Source organism: Bubalus bubalis, chromosome 5, assembly GCF_019923935.1.
Source record: "Bubalus bubalis isolate 160015118507 breed Murrah chromosome 5, NDDB_SH_1, whole genome shotgun sequence".
Lineage (NCBI taxonomy): Eukaryota > Metazoa > Chordata > Mammalia > Artiodactyla > Bovidae > Bubalus > Bubalus bubalis.
This window is the reverse complement of record NC_059161.1, coordinates 7,514,568-7,537,460: the sequence shown is the minus strand read 5'-3', so window position 1 is coordinate 7,537,460 and position 22,893 is coordinate 7,514,568. Positions and strand designations below refer to the sequence as shown.

The 22,893-nt window shown below is 44.1% G+C and overlaps 1 protein-coding gene across 2 annotated transcripts in view; it reads right to left on the bottom strand.

Moving 5' to 3' along the window:
• Positions 1 to 1,062: 1,062 nt before the first annotated feature.
• The window catches only part of UTP25 (UTP25 small subunit processor component), a 28,812-nt gene continuing 6,981 nt past the window's right edge, over positions 1,063 to 22,893 (bottom strand). For both annotated transcript variants that reach the window (XM_006057018.4, XM_044942661.2), the window contains 7 exons: positions 21,610 to 22,020; positions 19,428 to 19,647; positions 12,002 to 12,204; positions 10,454 to 10,636; positions 10,208 to 10,320; positions 9,252 to 9,497; positions 1,063 to 1,942 (listed from right to left, as the gene is read on the bottom strand). In XM_006057018.4, coding sequence (XP_006057080.2) covers positions 1,699 to 1,942; positions 9,252 to 9,497; positions 10,208 to 10,320; positions 10,454 to 10,636; positions 12,002 to 12,204; positions 19,428 to 19,647; positions 21,610 to 22,020 — 1,620 coding nt within the window. In that variant the 3' untranslated portion in view covers positions 1,063 to 1,698. The remainder of the gene's footprint in view (positions 1,943 to 9,251; positions 9,498 to 10,207; positions 10,321 to 10,453; positions 10,637 to 12,001; positions 12,205 to 19,427; positions 19,648 to 21,609; positions 22,021 to 22,893) is intronic.

Sequence of the window (22,893 nt, the reverse complement as noted above, 5' to 3'; positions counted from 1 at the left end):
CAATTATGGACTGTTCCACTGAGGATAATGGGAGCCACAAGCCTCAGTATCTGAGAAAAAATTACACATATGGGACGGGAGAAAACAAAAGGAACCCTGTGCTGTCAGCCTGAAATGGAGGTATGGGATAAACTCGTGGTTTTCAATATGGATACAGAAATAAATTTAGATGTCATGGGCACACAGGTATGTGCATACATGTACTCACATGCAAATATTCCCAAACTCTGACTGCTGAGATGACCTGGGACCAGTGGCTCCACAACAGTATTGAGCACACTTAGCCCTCAAATCTTAGTTTTAAAGCAGTGTTCCACTAAGGAAAGCAGCGGTAAAGCGTCTGCCTACAATGCGGGAGACCGGGTTTGATCCCTGGCTGGGGAAGATCCTCTGGAGAAGGAAATGGCAACCCACTCCAGTACTCTTGCCTGCAAAATCCCATGGACGGAGCAGTCCATGGGGTCGCAAAGAGTCGGATACGACTGAGCGACTTTACTTCAAGGAAAGTAGGGCCAGAGTAATGACAAGTACAAGACAAAACTGGACTGGCCTACAGTGTCAGAAAATAAAGAAAAAGGCCAAGTATAAGGGAGGCATGTCAAGAAGACAGGAGTCAGCCTGAAGGGGATCCTGCTGGCCATACCTGAGATGATTAAGCATCTAAAGGAATAACTGTAATAATCAATTACAACTCACTGGATACAGAAATGATTCCATACTCGTTATACTGTATAAACTAATAAATAAACAGGGAATGAGTGACCCTATAGTGAACACGGCTGGCAAGCAGCTCCTTAAACAAGCGGTCGGTCAGTGTTACAGTGACGAGACAAGCGGGAGTCACACGCCACACAGCGTGCAGGGTCTTAGTTCCCTAAACAGGGACCAAGCCCGGGCCACGCCAGTGAAAGCGCCAAGCCCTAACCACTGGACGGATCCCCTGAAACTGTTTTTAAAAGTGCAACTTCTCAGTGTAACAGACAAGTGACTACGGCAATGACGAAGACAAGTGGTGAAGATGAATTCATAGCATCAAGAGTGTCACAAAATTATTTCTTGAAATAGAGGAGAAATTGTTATTTTATATAATGTGATTTTTAGGTATATATTTTAACAAAAGCACTTATGAGTTAAAGAAAGATCAGTGGATGAATATACTCTTCTAGGTTGAATTAAAATAGAATATGTAAGGTTTAAAAAAGTTTGGCTGGGGAAAAATAACAGTTTTGCAAAACCTGTGCGATCCAAAAGATGACATTCAACAGCAAGAAGGATTCCAGTTTCTCACCACCAGTTCTCACAAGCATAGAAATGTATGCCTCAGTGTAAGAAGGTGTCAAACAGAAACAGGCAAATCTGACAGACTTTACTAAGCAGGATAAATCTGAGGTATAATCACAATAAAACAATTTACAGTTTACAAAAAGATTCACAAGTTGAGGATTCCTTCTATCGACTTCTCAGAGCCCCCACGAGCTCCTCCTGTCCTCTCAAAGATAGGCTGTACCAAAATCTGGTCTACGCCGAACTTTTCAGGGATACATGACCTGAAAAGGAAGAAGTGTCTGAGAAGACGCTGCCTGGTGCCCCTTCCTGCTAGCAGCCCTTCTCTGTAGAAGCGATCAGAGTCGGGTCCAAGCAGTGCAGAGCATCAAGCATCACGTGTCACACCAACACTGTTTCCTGTCCGGCCAGTTCTCATCTTTCTCCGGTAATGAAGAGATGGACGTTCTTCTTGGACTGCAGCATCTGGGCCGCCCGCTCCACCCCGACCACAGCGGCCAAGCGCTGGGCGTCGTACTTGGAGTAGAGGACGGTGCAGGTCCAGGCGGCTTCCTCACCCCTGCTGGTGGCTCGCAGCATGTTACAGACTTCACTGTAGAAGTGCGGGTATGTTGGCAGTTCATAGAAAATCAGGTTCCTGATGCCTTTTATTGTGTATCTGCCAGAAGGAGAAAGAGAGGCTATGTCTACGGGAGAAACTTATGGAGAAGCCACCTCGGGATTTTACAGGGACACAGTCACTCATACCATTTCATGCTCAAGGAGGAAGAACAATGACAGACAGACCAATGGCTACTCTAATTTGAGCTGGAAGGGCTCATTTTTTGTGACAACATGTTTGAATTCCTAATGTTTGGTTTAAGATAATGATAAAATGAATTTGCCTTTCCTGAGCCTGCTCTGAGGAGAGTGAGGTAGGCTGGGGAAGAATAGAAGACAAGGGTTAAAAATCAGTCATCCAAAATTTAAAAAGTAGACAACTTCCAATATAACACTATCCTTATAATCAGGGAAAACAATGTTCTGTAATGGAGATGAGGTCAGATCCAGTACATAAAATAAACTACAAATATTCTCCCATTAAGTCTTTTCTTATCACTTTGACAACATGTTAACTCCATGGCAGATGTTCCAAGTTCATCTATTTATAACACTGTGCCCAAGGACCCATCAGGCATTCTGGGAAGGCAATTAGTTCCAGGAGCTTCCTCACTCTTTCCCTGCCCCACAGGGCTGCACCGTGGTGGTGGGAAAGCACACCCTAGGGACTCGCCTTGTGGTTAGGTCGAAGTCAAGCATTCCCTAACAAAAGCTTTCACAGGCTGACAAGGTTCTGATTCCGACACATCTGATGTTAGACTTCCTCGGGAATTTTATTTTATTCATGGAGAATAAGTTTTCCTGGTCTTTTTATCCCATGGCTCAGCCTTATCTCTCTGGAGACCCCCCTCTTCCAGAATATAACTGCAGTCCATTACTTGGTTCATTTTTCCACATCCCCTTTCTATAAAGGAATTCTAGCGCTAACGAGTGAAGTTGACAAGACACAGTTCTGCCTCAGCAGTTATCGAAACAAAAACACACAAACCTGGAGTTTCACTTCTGCTTAGTATGTAGAAAATTCAAGAGAATACTGCTTCCATGCTAACAAGAAAAAGACCATCTACAACAACATTCCTCTTCTTGAGCCTAGACAGCCAATGTCGTGAAGTAAGCAGGTGAACTGATTCAGCGGCACCCTGGTGTGTGTTTAACTGGTTCTCAGTGGGGGAGGGAAGGTGCTGATTTGAAGCACTTGCCAATTTCCGTGGTGTAAACCCTTCATTTCAAGTGACCAATGTCATGCTCCTGGACTTGGAAACAGGAAGAGATGTGTGACCAGATCTCAAGAGCAGGTATGAGCCAGCTTCAGCCCATCACTGACTGAATTCCAGAGCAACAAGCTCATCTGAAGAAAGAAAGGGCACTTCACCTTAGGCAGAGCGCAGTGGAAAAGGGGGTGGCTGCCATAAAAGTGGGAAGGAAGAAACAGCTACACCTTCAACACGTTCTCAAAGGGCAATTATGGGTTTGCATGAGAGTTCAGGATCCCTGGGATTTCCGGATGCACCTTTACTTCATTTTTACGAGGTCCTTTCCACAGGCCTCCTCTGGGAGCCCTGAAGACGAGGCAGAAGACCTGAGACACCCCGCAGGCGGCACAGACAGAAAAACTCACTCTTTCCCCAGACCCATACTGTGTATGAAGCTAAAGCCTGAAGCCAGTGAACAGGACAAAGGTCAACTGCTGGGATGGGGTCAGATGAAGCAAAAATCCACTACCCTAAGGGAGCGGGGTTTCCCTTGTGGCTCAGCTGGTAAAGAATCTGCCTGCAATGTGGGAGACCTGGGTTCAATCCCTGGGTTGGTAAGATTCCCTAAAGAAGGGAAAAGCTATCCACTTCAGTATTCTCGCCTGAAGAATTCTATGGACTGTACAGTCCAAGGGGTTGCAAAGAGCTGGACACGACTGAGAGACTTTCACTTTCAAGGGAGGGGCATTAACCCCCTCACCCCGTTCCTCCCCACCACAAGACTCACACCCAGTGAAAAGCAAGAGCAGTCTGTCCCTAAGCAAACGGCATGAAGCCTACGGAGCCCAAGAGCCTGCGCTGATGTAAGCAGAGGTTTGCTGCCAGTGGGGAGAAGCAGGAAACTCTTCCCAAGACCCTCACAGAACAAGGCAGAGAGAGGTCTACCGCCACGCAGGGTGGTGTAGGAACCCTGAGAAAGCCCAGGGTGGAGAGAACCTGCCTGCACCTGAGCTGGACGGGTCAGAGGGCCCCTGCCCCACTTCAAGCCTGTGCGGAGGAGCGAGCAGGAGCGGCTGGAGGGGGGAACCAGCAGCAGTGCAGGGAGAGGCTCTCCCTGGGCACAGGGGTGCAGGGCTGGGGGAGAGCTGAGAGGGGAGCCAGGTCCTGAGACAACACCCTCCAGCAGGGCCCTGCGCTGGGCCACTGTCTGCTGGAGGAACTGCAGTCTGTGGTACCTGGACGGTAACCATGGGAACAACCGAATCCTCACTAGGCTCCCAACTCCCACTCTAGTGGCCTGATGCAAGAGGTGTGTCCAGGCCAACCACCCACTCAGGAACTCCACTCAACTATTACAAAAACACAGAAAAGCAAGAAAAAGACATTAAAACCATGAGGTATCATTTTGACTATCAAATTACTGGCAACAGGTAGGGTTTTACAGAGATAGGTTAATGGAGTATAAGTTATTGTATGTATTTTGGGGGGAAGGGAGAAGATGGCAGTTGCAATGTACAGCAAACATTAAATTGTGTACAGTTTTTGAACAAACAAGTTTTCCTTTCCAAATTTATCCCAAGGAAAATACCTAGGCAACCAGGCCATCAACTACACAGATGGATGCTCATGGCATTATTGTACATAATAGCAGAAAACAACATGCCTGTTAAAAGGAAACTGGGTTAATTATATACCCATTCAAAGTACATAACACTAAGTTACCATTAAAAAGGATACTATGTACACCTCAGAGATTACTTATAATTAAAAAGAAAAGGTATCTTTACAAGGCAGAGATCCAGCAGACCTACCTTGACCAGGGGATTACATTTAGCATCACCCAAAATGGGATAAACGGACACCCTGTGCCTTCATGCAGAATTCTTACCAAAATAATGTTTAAATCTGTGAGTTCCAAACTTGGACGCCTATTGAATCACCTATTTGTTTTTAAAAATATCTATTATATAATTGGTCCCCATCTCCAACACTATGATTTAATTGATACTGGGGTATGACATGGGCATTCAGATTTTTTAAAAGCTCTACTAGGGGATTCCAATGTGTAGTTAAGTTTGGGAACACTGATCTAAATAATAAGGAAACAGGCAAATCCAGACTGTGGGACATTCTACGGGAAACCGGACTGGACTTTTCAAAAAAAAATGTCAGTATAATGACAAAGAACAAAAGGAAGAGAATTATTCCAGATGAGGGTTTCTTAACTGCAGGATTACTGACATTTTAAGCCAGATAATTCTTTGTTGCAGGGGCTGTCCTGTGAACTGAAGGGTGATTAGCAGCACCCAGGCCTTGACCTGTGTGAACCGCTAGAATAACCTTCCAGCTGTAACTACCAAAAATGTCTCCAGATATTTCCAAATGTCCCTTAGGGAGCAAAACTATTCCCAGCTTGAAAACTGCTAAAATAAGAAGCATGTTAAGCAAATGAATGTATGATACTCAACTAACTCCTAAACCCTGGACTGCTGGCGGGGCAGCTGTGAGAGTCACTGGAAAGCAGCTAGGAAAATCGGAGTGTGGACGACACTTTAGATGGTGTCATTGCGATCACGGCAAGTGGAATGGCAGTAAATGACAGAATTTTGTTTTTAGCCACTTTACATGCTGAAAGATCTAGAAGTTAGGTGTCATGAAGCCGCCTATAATTTACTGTCAAATGGTTCAGGAAGAAAAAAATAAGACGTGGGAGGAGAGAGAGGAGAGACAGAATGTTAGTGCATGTGAACGGGGCAAAATGCTAATAGCTGGCCAAGTCTACGTGGAAGGAGTTAGAGAGGTTCACTGGGGTAGCTTACAATGTCTTTTGAAATGAAATCTTCCCAAATAAAAAGTTGGTGGGGGGAGGATGTGACAGAACCACATATAAACTTAAAAAGACTTAAAAATCCATATCCATAACACACAAGTACACATGCCAAAATGCTAACTTGCTTTTTTCAATGAGCACATAAAACACTTAAGATAAAAGAAAAAAAAAATCCCTATGTGTATATGGGGATCTCAATTTTGGTATATTTTTTTTTTTTTTAATTGCCTGTGTCTGTGTGCATGTACACAAGTTTTTTGACATTAAAAAGTCAGGGAAGAAATATACCAAAATGAGTATTTGTATCAGTGGGATTATAGGCGATTCCATTTTTTTAACCTACATTTTCCAGGTTCTCTAACAATAACACTCTTATAATGGAAGTATTTTTAAAACAAAATAAAACAAAACCGACTCCAATAGGTATTATACTTAAGAACTAAGAAAATCTCTTAGTGCCAATTTGTCTACAGTAGAGACACAGTAGAGACTAGGGCTTCCCAGGTCAGCGGTAAAGAATCTTCCTGCAATGCAGGAGATGCAGGTTCAATTCCTGGGTGGGGAAGATCCCCTGGAGAAGGAAATGGCTACCCACTCTAGTATTCTTTCCTGGAAAATCCCATGGACAAAGGAGCCTGGCAGACCACAGTCCATGGGGCCTCAAAGTCGGACACGACTCAGCAATTAAACAGTACAACAAAGAGAGGCTAGGCATCTTCTGGAAATAAGAGAACATGAGCAGGGCCTCTTCTGAGGGGCTGCTGCTGCTGCTAAGTTTCTTCAGTCGTGTCCAACTCTGTGCGACCCCATAGATGGCAACCCACCAGGCTCCGCCATCCCTGGGATTCTCCAGGCAAGAACGCTGGAGTGGGCTGCCATTTCCTTCTCCAATGCATGAAAGTGAAAAGTGAAAGTGAAGTCACTCAGTCGTGTCCAACTCTTCGAGACCCCATGGACTGCAGCCTACCAGGCTCCTCCGTCCATGGGATTTTCCAGGCAAGAGTACTGGAGTGGGGTGCCATTGCCTTCAGAGGGGCAGTCAGTACCAATTCCTGTAACCTTCTGCACCCCTTCCCCTGCCCTCCTCCTCTCCTGTACATGTTTTGTGTCTTCAATGACCCCAATAAATATGGTCTAACACTCTGACAGGACCTAAAATTAAGGACATTCCAGGTATCTACGCTACCTGCCAACTGTCAATGATAAATAAGGCACCCACAACTGACTTGAAAGGCTGGTTCCCTCCATAGTCTATAAAGACTCGATCTGCTAATTCTACAGCTGGGGTTCTCACTGGGGCAAGGAGAACCTGGAAACACCCTAGGCGGCCTTTCCCAACTCTAGAAATCCCACCTCCAGAGCTTCTGAGTGTCAATCCTTCATGCTGTGCTTTCCCACTGATAATGCTCAGAGAAGGAGCTGTGAACTGTCCTCACCTCAGGAGTATCATGACCAAAGGCCAATCCAGCCCTAAGATTCTACTGGTTTCATCTCCCCAAAGAAAACAAATCTTCAGGTTGAAAATTTTTCATTAGCTCACAAATGAACTGCAGTATTTCTAACACTGTCTACTTCCTCAGAGAATACAGACACAGAATTTTAGAGTTGGTTACTAAAGTTGAAAACACATGTACTTTTCCCCATGGTCAAACTAAAAAAATCAAATCACAAAGACACTGCAGATCAAAATACCTATCATCACCTTCATGACCTCTCAAGCAAAAAATTCTACAGCAGGGAACCTTGAGACAATTGGCAGTTGCAAATTACTCAGATTCACATTTAAAACCCAATAACCGGATCCAGGGTGTAAAGCAAGTGGCACATGTCAGGTCTGTCTTTACCATGACTTTGGGGACAAAACTGTCTGATCAGTAAATGAACAGTGTAAGACAGGAGACTGTGCCACCTACTTAAGAGAAGGGGCTCCTCTTAATACCACGCCCTCTCCTTGAAGATCTGCTCTTTGAGAGAGGTCCTCATCCCAGCTTAATTCACAGTTGTGAGAGACAATCACGTTGGGAAGTTTTCCAATCCATCCACTTCATTCAAAGGACTTGCTTTGATGTGTCAAGCTTTTGGAAAACTAAGGGCTCTTAAGACCTGCTGAATGCAAATTCCCTCCAAAATACCACTTTCCAATGCTAATGAAAACAACTCCCTGGAAGGAAGCAAATAATGATGCCAGGAAGCAGGCATCTGTTAAAACTCTTGGGCCAAACAGCCAAGAATGAAGCCCCATCAACACAGATGCAGTCATGCCTCGCCTCTCCGCTGGCAGATAACCGTTGTCAGCAGAATGCCAGAGGTCATGCCTTGCCAGCCTGTTTCACCTGGCAGGCTGCTGGGTCTTTCTGGTGAGGAGAGGGTTTCTGGGGAACACCATCCAATACCAACATAAACTAAAAAGCAATGCAATGCCAAGGTGCACCAACTAATAAGCTCCAAAGCCTAGAAGATTTCTGGCTTAGCTGTTAGAGATTCTCTGAGGAAATGTGTCCCTCAGTAGTCTATGACTGAAAATTAATAAAACAGTAAAGTCAGAACTTAAACTCACTGAACATTACTGTGAATCAGGAAAGAAAAGGTTATAGGATGCAATTTCCATCTCTCTCTAGCTAAGGGCTTAAAGGAGGCTTTTACACTTGGCAGTAGAGACAATTAGCAAAACAAGAAAATCGCCGAGCTCTGGGTGCACAAAGGGCTGCAGCTATCCCAAACAGTAACAGAAGGATCAATATTACTAACACTCTAATTGAAAAAAAGGTCAACCCAACATTTTTGTCAAAGTCACATGGTGGGGAAGCTAAGCAAATGCTGAAGCTCTTAAAGATTCACCTTTAAGGCCCTCGCCTTTTGCTCTTCATAAACATCAAGTGTGCACACCATCTCTGGACACATGAGAGCTTCCTGAACACTGCCCCTGCACTCAGCTTCCGTCCCCACACAGTCCCCAGTATTTCATCTGTGCTTCTATGACAGGCTCCATCCACCCTTTGCTGTACTCACTTAAGTTGTCCCTGTCAAGAGCTGCTCAGCTCTGTAACATCTTCCTTGAGGGGCACACCCTCAAGAAAGCCACTTAGGAAGTACCCTAAGTATGGATCCACTCCACATTTATATATAACATGCTGCAGTCACTCATTCATTTCTACAACCTTTTCCAGCAACACCCTTTTTGCAAGAAAACCAAACAACCCATCAAGAAAAGCCTGTCCAGCCCCTAGAACTCTGGCGTCTCTCCAGGAGGTGGAATAGGGAGGACCACAGCACTGCAAAGCCCCCCGTACACTCAGAAGCAGGCCCTCCAGAGAGGATGCTCGAAGCCCAGCCCTACTTCTCACCTTTTGTAGAAATGGAAGCGCTCGGTGAGCAGCAGGAACTGCTTCTCCCCTTGAAGGAAGAAGTGTCTGGCCCTGGAGACCCCAGACTTCTGGGTGTACTCGCAGATATGAGTGAAGTTCAGTTCCTCCTTCTTGAAGTAATTTCGGAGACGCACAAAGTCAAAGTAGGAGGGGACATAGATAAGCGTGTGGGACATGACTGCATCCCGATACTGAGGCAAAATCTTGTTCACGAAAAAGTTGAACCTGATTTGGAAAGGCAAAGGGCAAAGTCAGTGGTCTGGAAGTGAGCCCGGAGGGTCACTGCTAACTGCATGGCCCTGGGCAAGTCGCAGTCTCCCTCTACCTCCACTAAGAGGCCAATCTGGTCTACCGCACTGCAAAGAGATTAAACTTGTTCAACACGTTAGAAAGTAAGTGCTAATACTACTCATCATAAAGTATGGATGTGACACTGGTACATCCCAGAGAATTATTCTAGGAAGTACATAACCATATAGCTCATTCATTCAGTTGTCAGTCAACAAACAATTACTGAACACCTACCATATACTAAGCACCATTCTGCTACCAAGGGTCCCCTGACTAAACACAGTGAGCAAACAGGAGAAAATAACATAGAGAATTAGAAAAGGAGTTCTTGCCCTGAAGGGCTTACAATTAAGTTGCTGACATGCAGCATTAAGCAATTCATGTAATTTTAAAATGCCACCGTCTAGGGGAAAGCGCCCGATTCACCAACTCTGCCACTAACAGATACCAGGACGAGGCATCGCCTCTCTGGGCTTCAGTGTCCTCCTCTGTCAACGCCGTGATGGAGGGGAATCACCTCATTTCATCTGGCAAACAGTCATCGATAAAGCCAACATGGAGTCCAATTTTAAGTTTGAACGGCCAGGTAAAAGCCCTCTCTGTGACTCCCAGGGTCCAGTGGGAAGGGCGGAGGATGTGGGTACCTGGCATCAATCACGGAAGCAAGGCTTTCCACTTCCATTCTCTGGAAGACATGCGGGAGCTGCACCAGGACCTGACTGATGGAGCCTGTCATCGGGACGTTCCTCACGGCCGCCTGCCAGGAGTCAGGGGGAGCATCAGGAGGCGAGCCATCCCCGCTGCTGACCAAATGCAATCCTCCCCTTCTGCCTTGTGACCCAAACAACACCCGACACTTCCCGAAGGTTCAGAGAAAGGGGAGACCCCACCTGGCCTTGCACATTGACGCAGTACTTGTTGAACACGGAGTTGATCTGGGCATCCTGCAGGGCCCCGAACAGCAGGGTCTGGCGATAGTACTTGGACCAATTGTTGAGGCTCCACATCCGCACTCGAGAAAAGTCCACCCCATGTGAATCCAAGGGCAGTAGGTTCATGTGGTTCATCAAATGCTGCGAGCAGGAATAATACTCCATTAATACTTACTGAGCACTTACCTGGAGGGCATTGCTAAGCATTCCATAAGCCTTTTGTCTTACTTAACCCTGAGAAATGCACACTATCATCTCCCAAGTTACAGCAAGAAAACTGCGGTTCAGGCGGGAGAATGACTTGTCCATAGTCAGGCAAACATTCCCAACACGAAAATAAAGCTCAAACTGGCTACCTCCTGGATCTTTCAAAAAGGACTGAGATAGTATCTATACACTGTATTTCTGAAATGCCACCCCGGTTAGTCTATAAGCAACCTGGCTCCAGACTTGGACAAGAAGGAAAATGACACAGAAAACAGAACTGCTGTCCTTCCATGACCTGGTTCCCAAAAAAACTAGGAGATTCCCTGAGTGACTACATGTCAACAAATTAAATATGACTCAATCATTAGCTTCCCTCGTAGCTCAGTTGGTAAAGAACCTGCCTGTAATGCAGAAGACCTGGGTTCAGTTCCTGGGTCAGGAAGATCCCCTGGAGAAGGAAATGGCAACCCACTCCAGTATTCTTGTCTGGAGAATCCCATGGACAGAGAAGCCTGGCGGGCTCAAGTCCATGGGATCGCAAGAACTGGACACAACTTAGCAACTAAACCACCACCACAACTATCGACATGCCTTTTCTATGTTAATCATATTTTTACCTTGTATACTGAAGGGTAACAAATACTATAAATTGATTCCTTACTTTATAAGTACTCCCCTTTATTTGCTGCAAACTTACTCTAAGTCCTGGAGTTGTAGAAAAGGTTAAGTTCTCACTTGCCTTATACTGTCAAAATAAACCTATGGTTCCATGATGAGGACTGTTCCAAAGAACAATCCTAAACTCAAAGACACTGCAGAGTATGTGGAGAGGGAGAAAAAAATCACAGCGCTAATTATGGCAGGAGGACAAAAACACCTCACATTTATCAGTAAAACATCACACATTAAGAAATCATGAGCAATCTTTTCCCAAACTCTACCAAACACTGAACAAAAGCGAATGAACATAAACTGCAGGAGGAATTATTTTAGATAAAGACATCCTCGGGGAGGAGGGATTTCAACCAACCAACCACATTAAAGCAGTCTATTAGTAGAAGCCATCTTTATAAGGGGAAGGACTCTTATCTGGTGATTTGAAAAGATCGACAAGAGTTTTTTATCCTTCTGGATACTGACCAACCTGCAGCTAGCAGGGGGGACACTTCTCATTTGCAAACTGGGAAATGTGGAACATTTCCATTTCCAAACTAACTGAGTTTTAATCTGGACTTGACTAATCCTTTCAGACTCAACCCACTGAGCTTCTTGTCTCTAAATGTGAATGACCAACATTACCAGGACATGCTCCCAGTTCTGCATCAAGTAAATGTCAGCTTGATCAATGATGAGCAGTTCGATAGAAGACAGAAAGTCAAAATCTCTCTTCTTCTCTCCTTCTCCACCAATGATGGTCCTCAAGCCCAGAGGGGAGGCGATGAGGATGTCCGAGGAGTAGAAGGGGGCGTAAAGTCGGATGCTCCTCTGCAGAATCGCCACCCCTACACACCAAACAGCCAAGGACACGTCAGTTCTTTAATCACCACCAAGCCACCAGCTTCCACCTTCTCAAAGTGCCGCCTGCCCTTGTACCTTCCACAGCTTCCCCCTTAGCATATAAGTGGACTCAAATTGCTTTCATTATTAAAATCATCATCACCCCTCTTTGCTTTGATGGTCCCTTCTAGCCCCCACTCTCTCTTCCTTTTCTTCACTGGCAGATCTTTTCAGAAAATCGTCTCTACTTTAAAATCTCCTCTTCACTCCTCAATGCACTGCAGTCTGCCTCTGATTCTCAGGACGCCACTGACATGACTCTTGCTAAGGTCACCAAAAGCTCTCGGTTACCAACTCAATGGCTCTTCATTGTTTCTTGTCATTAATGCATAAGCACGTTCTCCTTGAAATGTTTTTTTCCTTACTGGTGGTTTCCATGACTTCAACACTTACTTTTTTTTATCACTGACCCAGTCCTTATCTATCTTTCCAGATTCAGACAGCTCTTCTACAAATCCCTGGATTCACCTGCAAGTTCTCTTTCACTCTGCATAAAGCTCTGGATAAATATATTCACTAATGATGGTTTTAACCCTACTGTCACAAAATTTTATATTTCCTGCCCACATCTCATTTCAGTTTGTAAAGAGACCAAAGCGTACGTGAAGGAGACTGACTTGCCTAACTGGAAGCATGTACCAGAGGCGCAGAAGACTGCTGGGGACTCTCTCTGGGGGTAGAATGCTGGTGGAAACCACTTTTACAAACGCCCTCTACCCTGATGACACTGGTGGGCACCATTTCTGCACGCTCAGTCTAAGCTGCCCGCAGCGGCGGGGGAGCGCCCCCAGCCCACCGCCTGCACTGTTTGCAGGCCGCGCTGGCAGACATGGACAGCGAGCAGCCCTGCCGACCCCCTCCCACGCCACTCGCAGGGCACCACCAGAGCCAACGATCGCGTGCAGCCCACACAGGGGACACCCCTTGAGCGCCAGGCTCAGGCAGATGGCGGGCAGACTGTGTTTCTGGACTCCACGGGAGTGAAATAAGCAAAGAGTTCGTGGGACAACTGAGAATTAGGAAAAGGTTAAATAATACAGTTCATCTCCCACACAGAGCCACTCCTTCAAGACAGGGAGCCATAACTGCTTTGCATAATATACAGAAACAAACAGCCAAGCAAAATGAGGAAGCAGGGGAACATGTTTCAACTGAAGGAACAAGATAGAACCCCAGAAATCAACTGAATGAGACAGATGTCAGTAGTTTATTTGATAAAGAATTCAAAGTCATGGTCATCAAAATGCTCACCAAACTTGGGAGATTATGAATAAACAAACATATTGAGAAACTCAATAAAGAGGAAATATTGAGAAAGTTCTAAAAGAACTCACAGAGCTGAAGAATGTAACTGAGCTGAAAAATATACTAGAGGGAATCCACAAACTAGACGATACGAAAGAGTGTCAGTGACCTGAAAGACAGGGTAGTGGAAATCACCCCAAGAGAACGGCAAAGGGAAAATAAAAAAGTTTTCTTTAAATGAGGACAATTTAAGGGACAGCATCAAGAGGACTATCATCAGCATTAACGAGTCCCAGAAAGAGAAGAGAGAGAAAGAGTCACTAACATCTACATTATAGGGGACCCAGGAGAGGGAGGAGAAGAGAGAAAGGGGCAGAAAACTTATTTGAAGAAACAATGGCTGAAAATTTCCCTAACCCAGTGAAGGAAACAGACATTCAAGTCCAGGAAGCACAAAGACATGGCATTTTATGGAGAAAACCCTAAAGACTCCACCAAAAAACTGTTAGAACAAATGAATTTAGTAATGCTGCAAGACACAAAATTAACATACAGAAATCTGGTGTATTTCTACACATTCATAATGAACTATCAGAAAGAGAAATTAAGAAAACAATCCCATTTACAACTGTATCAAAAAGAATAAAATACCTAAGAATAAATCTAGCCAAAAAGGTAGAAGACTTGTAGTTGGAAATTATAAGGTCTTAAAAGAAACTGAAGACGACACAAACCAATGCAAAAATATACCATGCTCATAGACTGGAAAAATTAGTATTGTTAAAATGTCCATAGTACCCAAGAAGACTACAGATTCAATGCAATTTCTATCAAAATATTTTTGATGACATATTTTACAGTACTAGAAAATCATAAAGTATGAAAGAGATGGGAATACTAGAACACCTGATCTGCCTCTTGAGAAATCTGTATGCAGGTCAGGAAGCAACAGTTAGAACTGGACATGGAACAACAGACTGGTTCCAAATAGGAAAAGGAGTTCGTCAAGGCTGTATATTGTCACCTTGCTTATTCAACTTATATGCAGAGTACATCATGAGAAACACTGGACTGGAAGAAACACAAGCTGGAATCAAGCATTTCCAGGAGAAATATCAATAACCTCAGATATGCAGATGACACCACCCTTATGGCAGAAAGTGAAGAGAAACTCAAAAGCCTCTTGATGAAAGTGAAAGTGGAGAGTGAAAAAGTTGGCTTAAAGCTCAACATTCAGAAAATGAAGATCATGGCATCCGGTCCCACCACATCATGGGAAACAGATGGGGAAACAGTGTCAGACTTTATTTTTCTGGGCTCCAAAATCACTACAGATGGTGACTGCAGCTATGAAACTAAAAGACACTTACTCCTTGGAAGGAAAGTTATGACCAACCTAGATAGCATATTCAAAAGCAGAGACATTACTTTGCCAACAAAGGTTCATCTAGTCAAGGCTATGGTTTTTCCTGTGGTCATGTATGGATGTGAGAGCTGGACTGTGAAGAAGGCTGAGTGCTGAAGAATCGATGCTTTTGAACTGTGGTGTTGGAGAAGACTCTTGAGAGTCCCTTGGACTGCAAGGAGATCCAACCAGTCCATTCTGGGATTTCTTTGGAAGGAATGATGCTGAAGCTGAAACTCCAGTACTTTGGCCACCTCATGTGAAGAGTTGACTCATTGGAAAAGACTCTGATGCTGGGAGGGATTGGGGGCAGGAGGAGAAGGGGACGACAGAGGATGAGATGGCTGGATGGCATCACGGACTCGATGGACTTGAGTCTGAGTGAACTCCGGGAGTTGGTGATGGACAGGGAGGCCTGGCGTGCTGCAATTCATGGGGTCACAAAGAGTCGGAAACGACTGAGTGACTGATCTGATCTGATCCGATCTGATGTTTAGAGCTACAAAACACCTTGAATATCCAAACTGATCATAAGAAAGAAGAACAAAGCTGGAGGTATCCTGCTCCTTGATTTTAAACTACACTACAAGTCTATAGTATTCAAAACTGTATGGTATTAGCACAAACAGAACAGAAATAGAGAGCCCAGAAATAAACCCATGTTTGTATAGCTAATTAATCTATGAAAAGCAGGCAAGAATATACAATGTGGAAAAGACGGTCTCATGAACAAATGGTGCTGGGAAAACTGGAGAGCTGCATGCAAAAGAATGAAACTGGACCACGAGCTTACACCAACTACAAAAATCGACTCAAAATGGATTAAAGACTTGAACATAAGACCTGAAAAACCACAAAACCCCTAGAAGTAAACATAGGCAGCAACTTTCTTGACATCAGTCTTGGTGATATTTTTTTTGGATCTGTTCCACAGGCAAGGGCAATGAAAGCAAAATTAAATGGGACTACTTCAAGCTAAAAAGATTCTGCATAGCGATAGAAACCAACAACAAAACAAAAAGGTGATCTACTGAACAGGAGAAGATATTTGCATATGTGGTAAGGGGTAATGGCACCCCACTCCAGTACTCTTGCCTGGAAAATCCCATGGACGGAGGAGCCTGGTCGGCTGCAGACCATGGGGTCGTGAAGAGTCGGACACGACTGAGTGACTTCACTTTCACTTTTCCCTTTCATGCACTGGAGAAGGAAATGGCAACCCACTCCAGTGTCCTTGCCTGGAGAATCCCAAGGATGGGGGAGCCTAGTGGGCCGCTGTCTACGGGGTTGCACAGAGTCGGACACGACTAAAGCGACTTAGCAGCAGTAGCAGCAGCAAGGGGTTAATATCCAAAATATATAAAGAATGCATGTGACTTATTATCAGAGAAACAAACAATAAAAATGGGCTGCGGATCTGAACAGACATTTTCTCAAAGTCATAGGGATGACCAACAGGCATATGTAGAGATGCTCAACATCACTAATGATCAGGGAAATGCAAACCAAAAACTACAAGGAAAAAAAATCAACACTGCAATGAGGTACTATCTCACTCCAGTTAGAATGGCCATCATTAAAAAGCCTACAAACAACAAGTGCTGGAGAGGTGTGGAGAAAAGGGAAACCTCTTACACTGTTGGTGGGAATGCAAGCTGGTACAGCCACTACGAAAAACAGAATGGAGGTTCCTCAGAAAACTAAAAACAGAATTACCATATGATCCAGTAATCTTACTCCGGGGGATATATCTGGCCAAAAGTATAATTCAGAAAGACACATATACCTCTATATTCATAGCAGCACTATTCACAATAGCCAAGACATGGAAACAAGCTAAATATACATCAACAGAAGAATGAATAAAGAAGACGCGGGGTGTGTGTGTGTGTGTGTGTGTGTGTAACAGAATACTACTCAGCCATAAAAAGAGCACAATAATGCAGGGTGTGTGTCTGTATGTATGTGTGTGTATATATATAAAAATAAATATATATAATGGAATACTAGTGTGTGTGTGTGTGTGTGTGTGTGTGTGTGATGCAATACTACTCAGTCGTGAAAAGAGCAAACTAATGCCATTTGCAGCAACATGAATACAACCAGAGATTATCATACTAAGTGAAGGATGAAGAAAGTTAGAAAGAGAAAGGCGAATACCAGATGATCTCACTTACATGCGCAAACTAAAATTAGGCACAAATGAACCTGTCTACAAAACAGAAAGAGACTCACAGGCATAGAAAACAGACTTGCGGCTGCTGAGGGGGAAGGGAGAGGGAAGGACTGGAGGTCTGCAGTTAGTTAATGCAAACCATTACATTTAGAATGGATGAACAACAAGGTCCTCATGCATAGCCCAAGGAACTATATCCAATCCCATAATGGAAGAGAATATTAAAAAGAATGTAAATATAACTGAGTCACTTTTGCTGTACATAGAAATCAGCACAACACTGTAGATCAACCATACTTCAATTTTTTCAAAAAACAAATAATGGATCAGGTGGCTAATAAGTGCGATGATCAAAATGAAATAATATAACAGACTATGACACTGGAGTTATAGAATTCTTATAGCCATCATGTAAGTTGGTATTATCCTCATTTTACATTTGAATAAATCAAAGCACAGAAGAAAAGAGAAACACAATGAAATATCACCTCACACCTGTTAGAATAGGCTTTACCAAAAAGACAAGAAATAACAAGTGCTGGCAAGGATGTGGAGAAAAGGGAACCCTTGTGCATGGTTAATGAGAATGTAAATTGGTGTAGCCACTATGGAAAGCAGTACAGAGGTTCCTCAAAAATTAAAAATAGGACCATCACCAAAAAAGAAAAAAACATAACCATGACACAACTGAGCAATTCCACTTCTGGGTACTGATGCAAACAAAACAAAAACACTAATTCAAAAAGATATATGCACTCCTCTGTTCACTGCAATATTTATAATAGCCAAGATATGGAAGCAACCTAAGAGTCTGTAGGTAGATGAATAGATAAAGCTGTGGTATACAGATATATACACACACACATATAATGGAATATTACTCAGCCATAAATGAATGAAATCTTGCCATCTGTGACAACAAGGATGGACCTTGAAGGTATCACCATAAGCGAAATAAGTCAGATAAAGACAAGTATCAATACCATATGGCATCTCTTAGATGTGGATCTAAGAAATAAAACAAAAAACTAGACTGATAGATACAGAGTACAGACCAGTGGTTGCCAGAAAACGGGGGCGGGGGTTGGAGGGTGGGCAACATGCATGGAGGGTGATCAAGAGGTACAAAACATTCAGTTGTCAAGCGAACCGGCCACCAACGTATCCAACATATGAAAAGGATCCAACGTATGCCAAAGGAGAATATAGTCAATAATACTGTATGGCAATTCTGTATGGCAACAAATGGTAACTATACTTACTGTTGTGATCAGTTTGTAAGGTACATAGACACTGAATCACTATGTTGTACATCTGAAACTAGCATGTCAGTTATACATCAATTGAAAAAAGAGTGACTTATCAGCTGCTTGCTGGCCACCTGCACATGTTTAAAACTAAACATCAACTCTCACCCCCTGCACCTCGCACCAGCCGTGCTAAAGCCTCTGAGTCCGAGGTCATGCTGTTTATTCATCCTGATGTCTTTGCAGTTTCCTGTCTGAAACTTTTTCCTCCACTCAGATCTCCCTACTTCATTACTGGCTAAATCCTATTTGGGTTTCAACTTAGTACATCCATCAGCAGATCTTCCCAAACAGTCCTGTGTCCACTTTGAGTAGGGATATTTGCTCTAAATACTTAAAATGGCCACTGCATCCTCTAACCATAACACATCTTTTATCTCATACTGTCCGATTTGCCTTTAGGCTGGACTTCCTTAACAGTAACTTTTGATCCTTCTAATCCTATATCCCCAGCTACTTTACAGTGCTTAACGTAGTAGATGCTAAATAATTCATAAATGAGCATATGTGACAATAAATAGTCTTCAAGAACTTTTTCAATGTACAACCAACCACATACATGGGAGCTGAATGCAACAGGCACACACGTGAAAAGCTGGGTGGAAGTCAGTAAGTCTGGAGTAGAGCTAGCTCCCTATGGAGGCCAGAAGGAAGTCCACTATGCACAAGCCCTTCAGTTAATTCATCCTCCCCAGACTGACGCGCTCTGCCCCTAAACCTCCAACTCCCTCAGGACTCCTGCAGCACTGACGACGAGCCACCAGCTGTGGGTGAGCCGAGACGTCTGTTACACATGTACATATGCTTTTCACATACGCCTCTGGAGATGCTCCATTTCATTAGCCAAGCGTCCATCCAATTAGCCAAGGCAAGGCTCTCCCCTGGCAGAAGAGATGTCTCAAATGCACCTGGTTCTGTCAGGAGTCTACCAGTGGCCCTCTGACAGAATGTCTAATTCCAGGCTTCTAGCTCCCAGTTATGTGCATCTCACACCCCAGGTCCCTCGGGGTTTCAGTCTGGACAAGGAGGAATTACCAATCCTGAAGTGGTCATCAATGTTTCCGACAAACACAGCTTCATAGTCCTCAGGCCTCTTCAGGTTGGGTGGTCTCTCCTCGGGATCGGAACCGTACTCTCCATTAAACCTCTTTTTGTTGCTGACAATGATTTTCTTCTTGCTGTCGCCCTCCAGGAGGCTGATGAAGAGCTGCACCACCCGCAAAGCAGCTTCCCGAAACGGCACCACGATCAGCACCTGACAAGGGAGAGATCGGCGGCCTTGGAGGGGCAAGGGGAAGGAAGGGCAGCTCGAGGTGAGCCCGCTGGGGACCTGGAGCTGACGAGTCCCCTGTTCTGCGGCCCCGGGCCAGGGATCACATCCGTGTCACCCCCCTTACACAGGGCCTGGCTCAGTACTGCAGGCTGAGTATCTTTCAGACCCACAGCAGTGTCCCATGGACTTCAATCTCATGGCCCCTGGGGGACATTCTTAAGCATAATGTGGAAATACCTTTTAGGATAACTCAATGCCTTTAACAGAGATATCTACCAGCAAAAGCCCAAGGACATAAACAGACAAAGCTCTCTGAGGACAAGAAATGTTACTCATTTCTGTGTCCTACAGAACTAGTTCAGCATTGTGATTCATAACAGCCAAGGAATATGCTGAATAAATGAATTAGATGTATTGGTAGAGAACAAATAACCTATCATTACTTCTCTAGTACATTTCCTGGTACACTTTTCAGAAATAATGATCAAGTATTTCTAAAGATCATATTTCAATGGGAAACAGATGATTCAGTTTTCCAAACGTTTCCAAAAATGTTTAGTATTAACTGTTGAGAAACAAAAACAGAAGATGCTTAACAAATAATTTCTAACTACCCTTGTGTACATGGGTTTTTTTCCTAACGACACTTGGCTAAGGCTTCCCTGGTGACTCAATGGTAAAGAATCTGCCTGCAATTTAGGGATCATGGGTTCAATCCCTGACTTGGGAAGGTCCCTTGGAGGAGAAAATGGCAACCCACCACAATATTCTTGCCTGGGGAATCCCATGGAAAGAGGAGCCTGGCGGACTACAGTCCAAGTGGACACAAAAGAGTTAGACATGGCTTACTAAACAACTCAACCCTTGTGTAAACCATACAATCAGTGGAAATAACCCCAGTCAGATATGGCAGTTCACCAAATTCTAAATTGCTTCATTTGGGTGTTCTACCTCATACTCTGTTTTGCAGTTCTAAATGGAAACAGATAATCTTTTTATCCTGATGTTCAAGATTCTGAGGTGGTTTCCCAGAAGGGCAACCAGCACAGCCAGAGGGGTGCAGTGACTCAGTCTGGTACAACGCGGGGATGACTGATCACTTTTGAAGAAGGCCAAGTTACTGTCCTGCTGGGACACTAAGAGTCTGGTGGTTTTCCCCAGCTATCGAACAAGAGGGCTGGACTAAGAAATCTCTTAAGAGCTCCATCATCTTAATAGCTGAGAATCCTATTAAGCTCAATGAGAAGTATCTAAGAAGAGGAGGCTTCTTCAATACAGAGACACGGGTGAAAAGGCTGGGTGGGATGGGAGGTACAGTATCTAGCTACACGACATCATGAAAAATGTAGCAAGTCAGAAGACATTTTCTGTGTAAGCCTTCAATCCACTGGCGCTTAAGCCTATGAGCCCACATAAATGTAATCATCACTTTAAGTTGCAATAATGATACAATGGGAAAAGAGGGGTTTTGTTTTCCAAGGTTTACATATTTACGTGGCTTAGTGAAGAGAATCCTTGGTTTTAGTCCTGTCTGTGCTACTGTCTCCCTGGTTCTCTTTAGCAAGACCCTTTATGAATCTGGGTCTGTGTCCACAGATGTAATATGTAGGGATCGAACAAAAAGTTCTTTAAGGACCTATCCAGCTCTGACAGTCACAAAGAAGAGATTTACAGTGGAGTGCTACTTACACAGAGGATCAGGGTTTATCTTTAGGGAGAATTATCATGCAGGCGCCGCCTACTCAAGTTTTCAGGTAGAGCCACTGTTAGAGACAGCCCACTGAGCTGTCTGCAGCACGACTCTAACATCACCCAGCTGATACGCTCAGTCTTGGACTTGTTCTTTACTCCAAGCATTAAAGCACCTGAGAACCTTCTAAGTGCCAGGGCCTAAATGGTGGTTCCTTATAGCCTCCTCGAGGGCAAAGTTCTGGGGCCACTCACCTTGGGCCTTGTCAGCCCTTGGTCCCTGAAGTCGTCATCATCACCCACCCCAAGTTTCTGGCTTCGGCGTCTGCTGTTGTTGCTAAGCACCTGGGCATTGGCTTTGAGGACGTGATTTATTACATGCAGGCAGTACACGTGTCGGATCTCTTCCCCATTCTTCAGGGCCGTCCTTTCTGGGTAGAACAGGTCCCGGTAAGAATTCATAATTAAGAAGAGCTCTTTCTGGAGGGGTGTGAAGGGGCTACTTGATTTTTGGGGACCAGAGAGGAATTGGCTGTTGGTCTTGATCCAGGTGGATTCCAGGGGCTTTTGAAGATGAACTGACTTTAAGTCAATGTCCTTTGGGGGTTTAAAGGTTTCCAACTTCTGAAACTTGGATGAAAAGACAACCTGGCCCAGGATGGGCCACTGAGGGAGAAAAGAATCAAGAAGTTAGAAATGAATGACAGTACCTTACATTCATACAGTACTTCATAACTTACAAAGGCCTTTGATGACTTACAGGTTCTCTCACTTAATCCTCACAACAACCGTGCAAGGTAAATGCCATAATGCTCTTCTTACAGTTTAGGAAATGCTGAGATTCAGAGGTTACAGGATTCAGACAAACAGGAGAGAACAGAGCTAAGGGTTAGAGCCCCAGGTTTATGACTTTAGAAAACTTGTGAGCTCTTCACTCAGTGGGTCACAGACTGTGCTGTGGACCACACTGTAGGAAGTCAAAATTTATTCTAGACAAAAAAAAAGGTACAGGTACCCAATGGTCAAGTAACTTTGAAAACACTACAAAACCTAATCCCCCTCAGGGAGAGTCACAGCAGAATAGATATGAAGGTTCTGCTGAGTCCTGTAACAAGGACTCTGTTCCATTTTCTTTAACCCAGAGTTTTCCAAATTTACCTGGGCACGGAGCAAGGTTTTTTGTTTTTTTTTGTTTTTTTTTTTGAACAAGGTTTTTGTTTGGGATTTTTTTTTTGGGGGGGGGGGGCGGGGATGTTTGCATTCTAATGAAACTGCTGATCTTAGCAATAAAGGATGACCTCTGCGATAAAAAAGAATTAACTACTAAAGATACGCCAACAAGTAGGATGAATTTCCAGGGAACTGTGCTGAGTGAAGAAAGCCAATTTGTATCACTGTATTTCTAGAACACTTTTGAGATAACAAGATGACAGAAATGGAGAACAGATTAGTGGTTATTACCAAGGGGAAGGGAGGTGGGTACGGTCATAAAACAGCTCCAGAGAAGAGGAGGGATCTTTACAGAGCTGGAAATGCTCT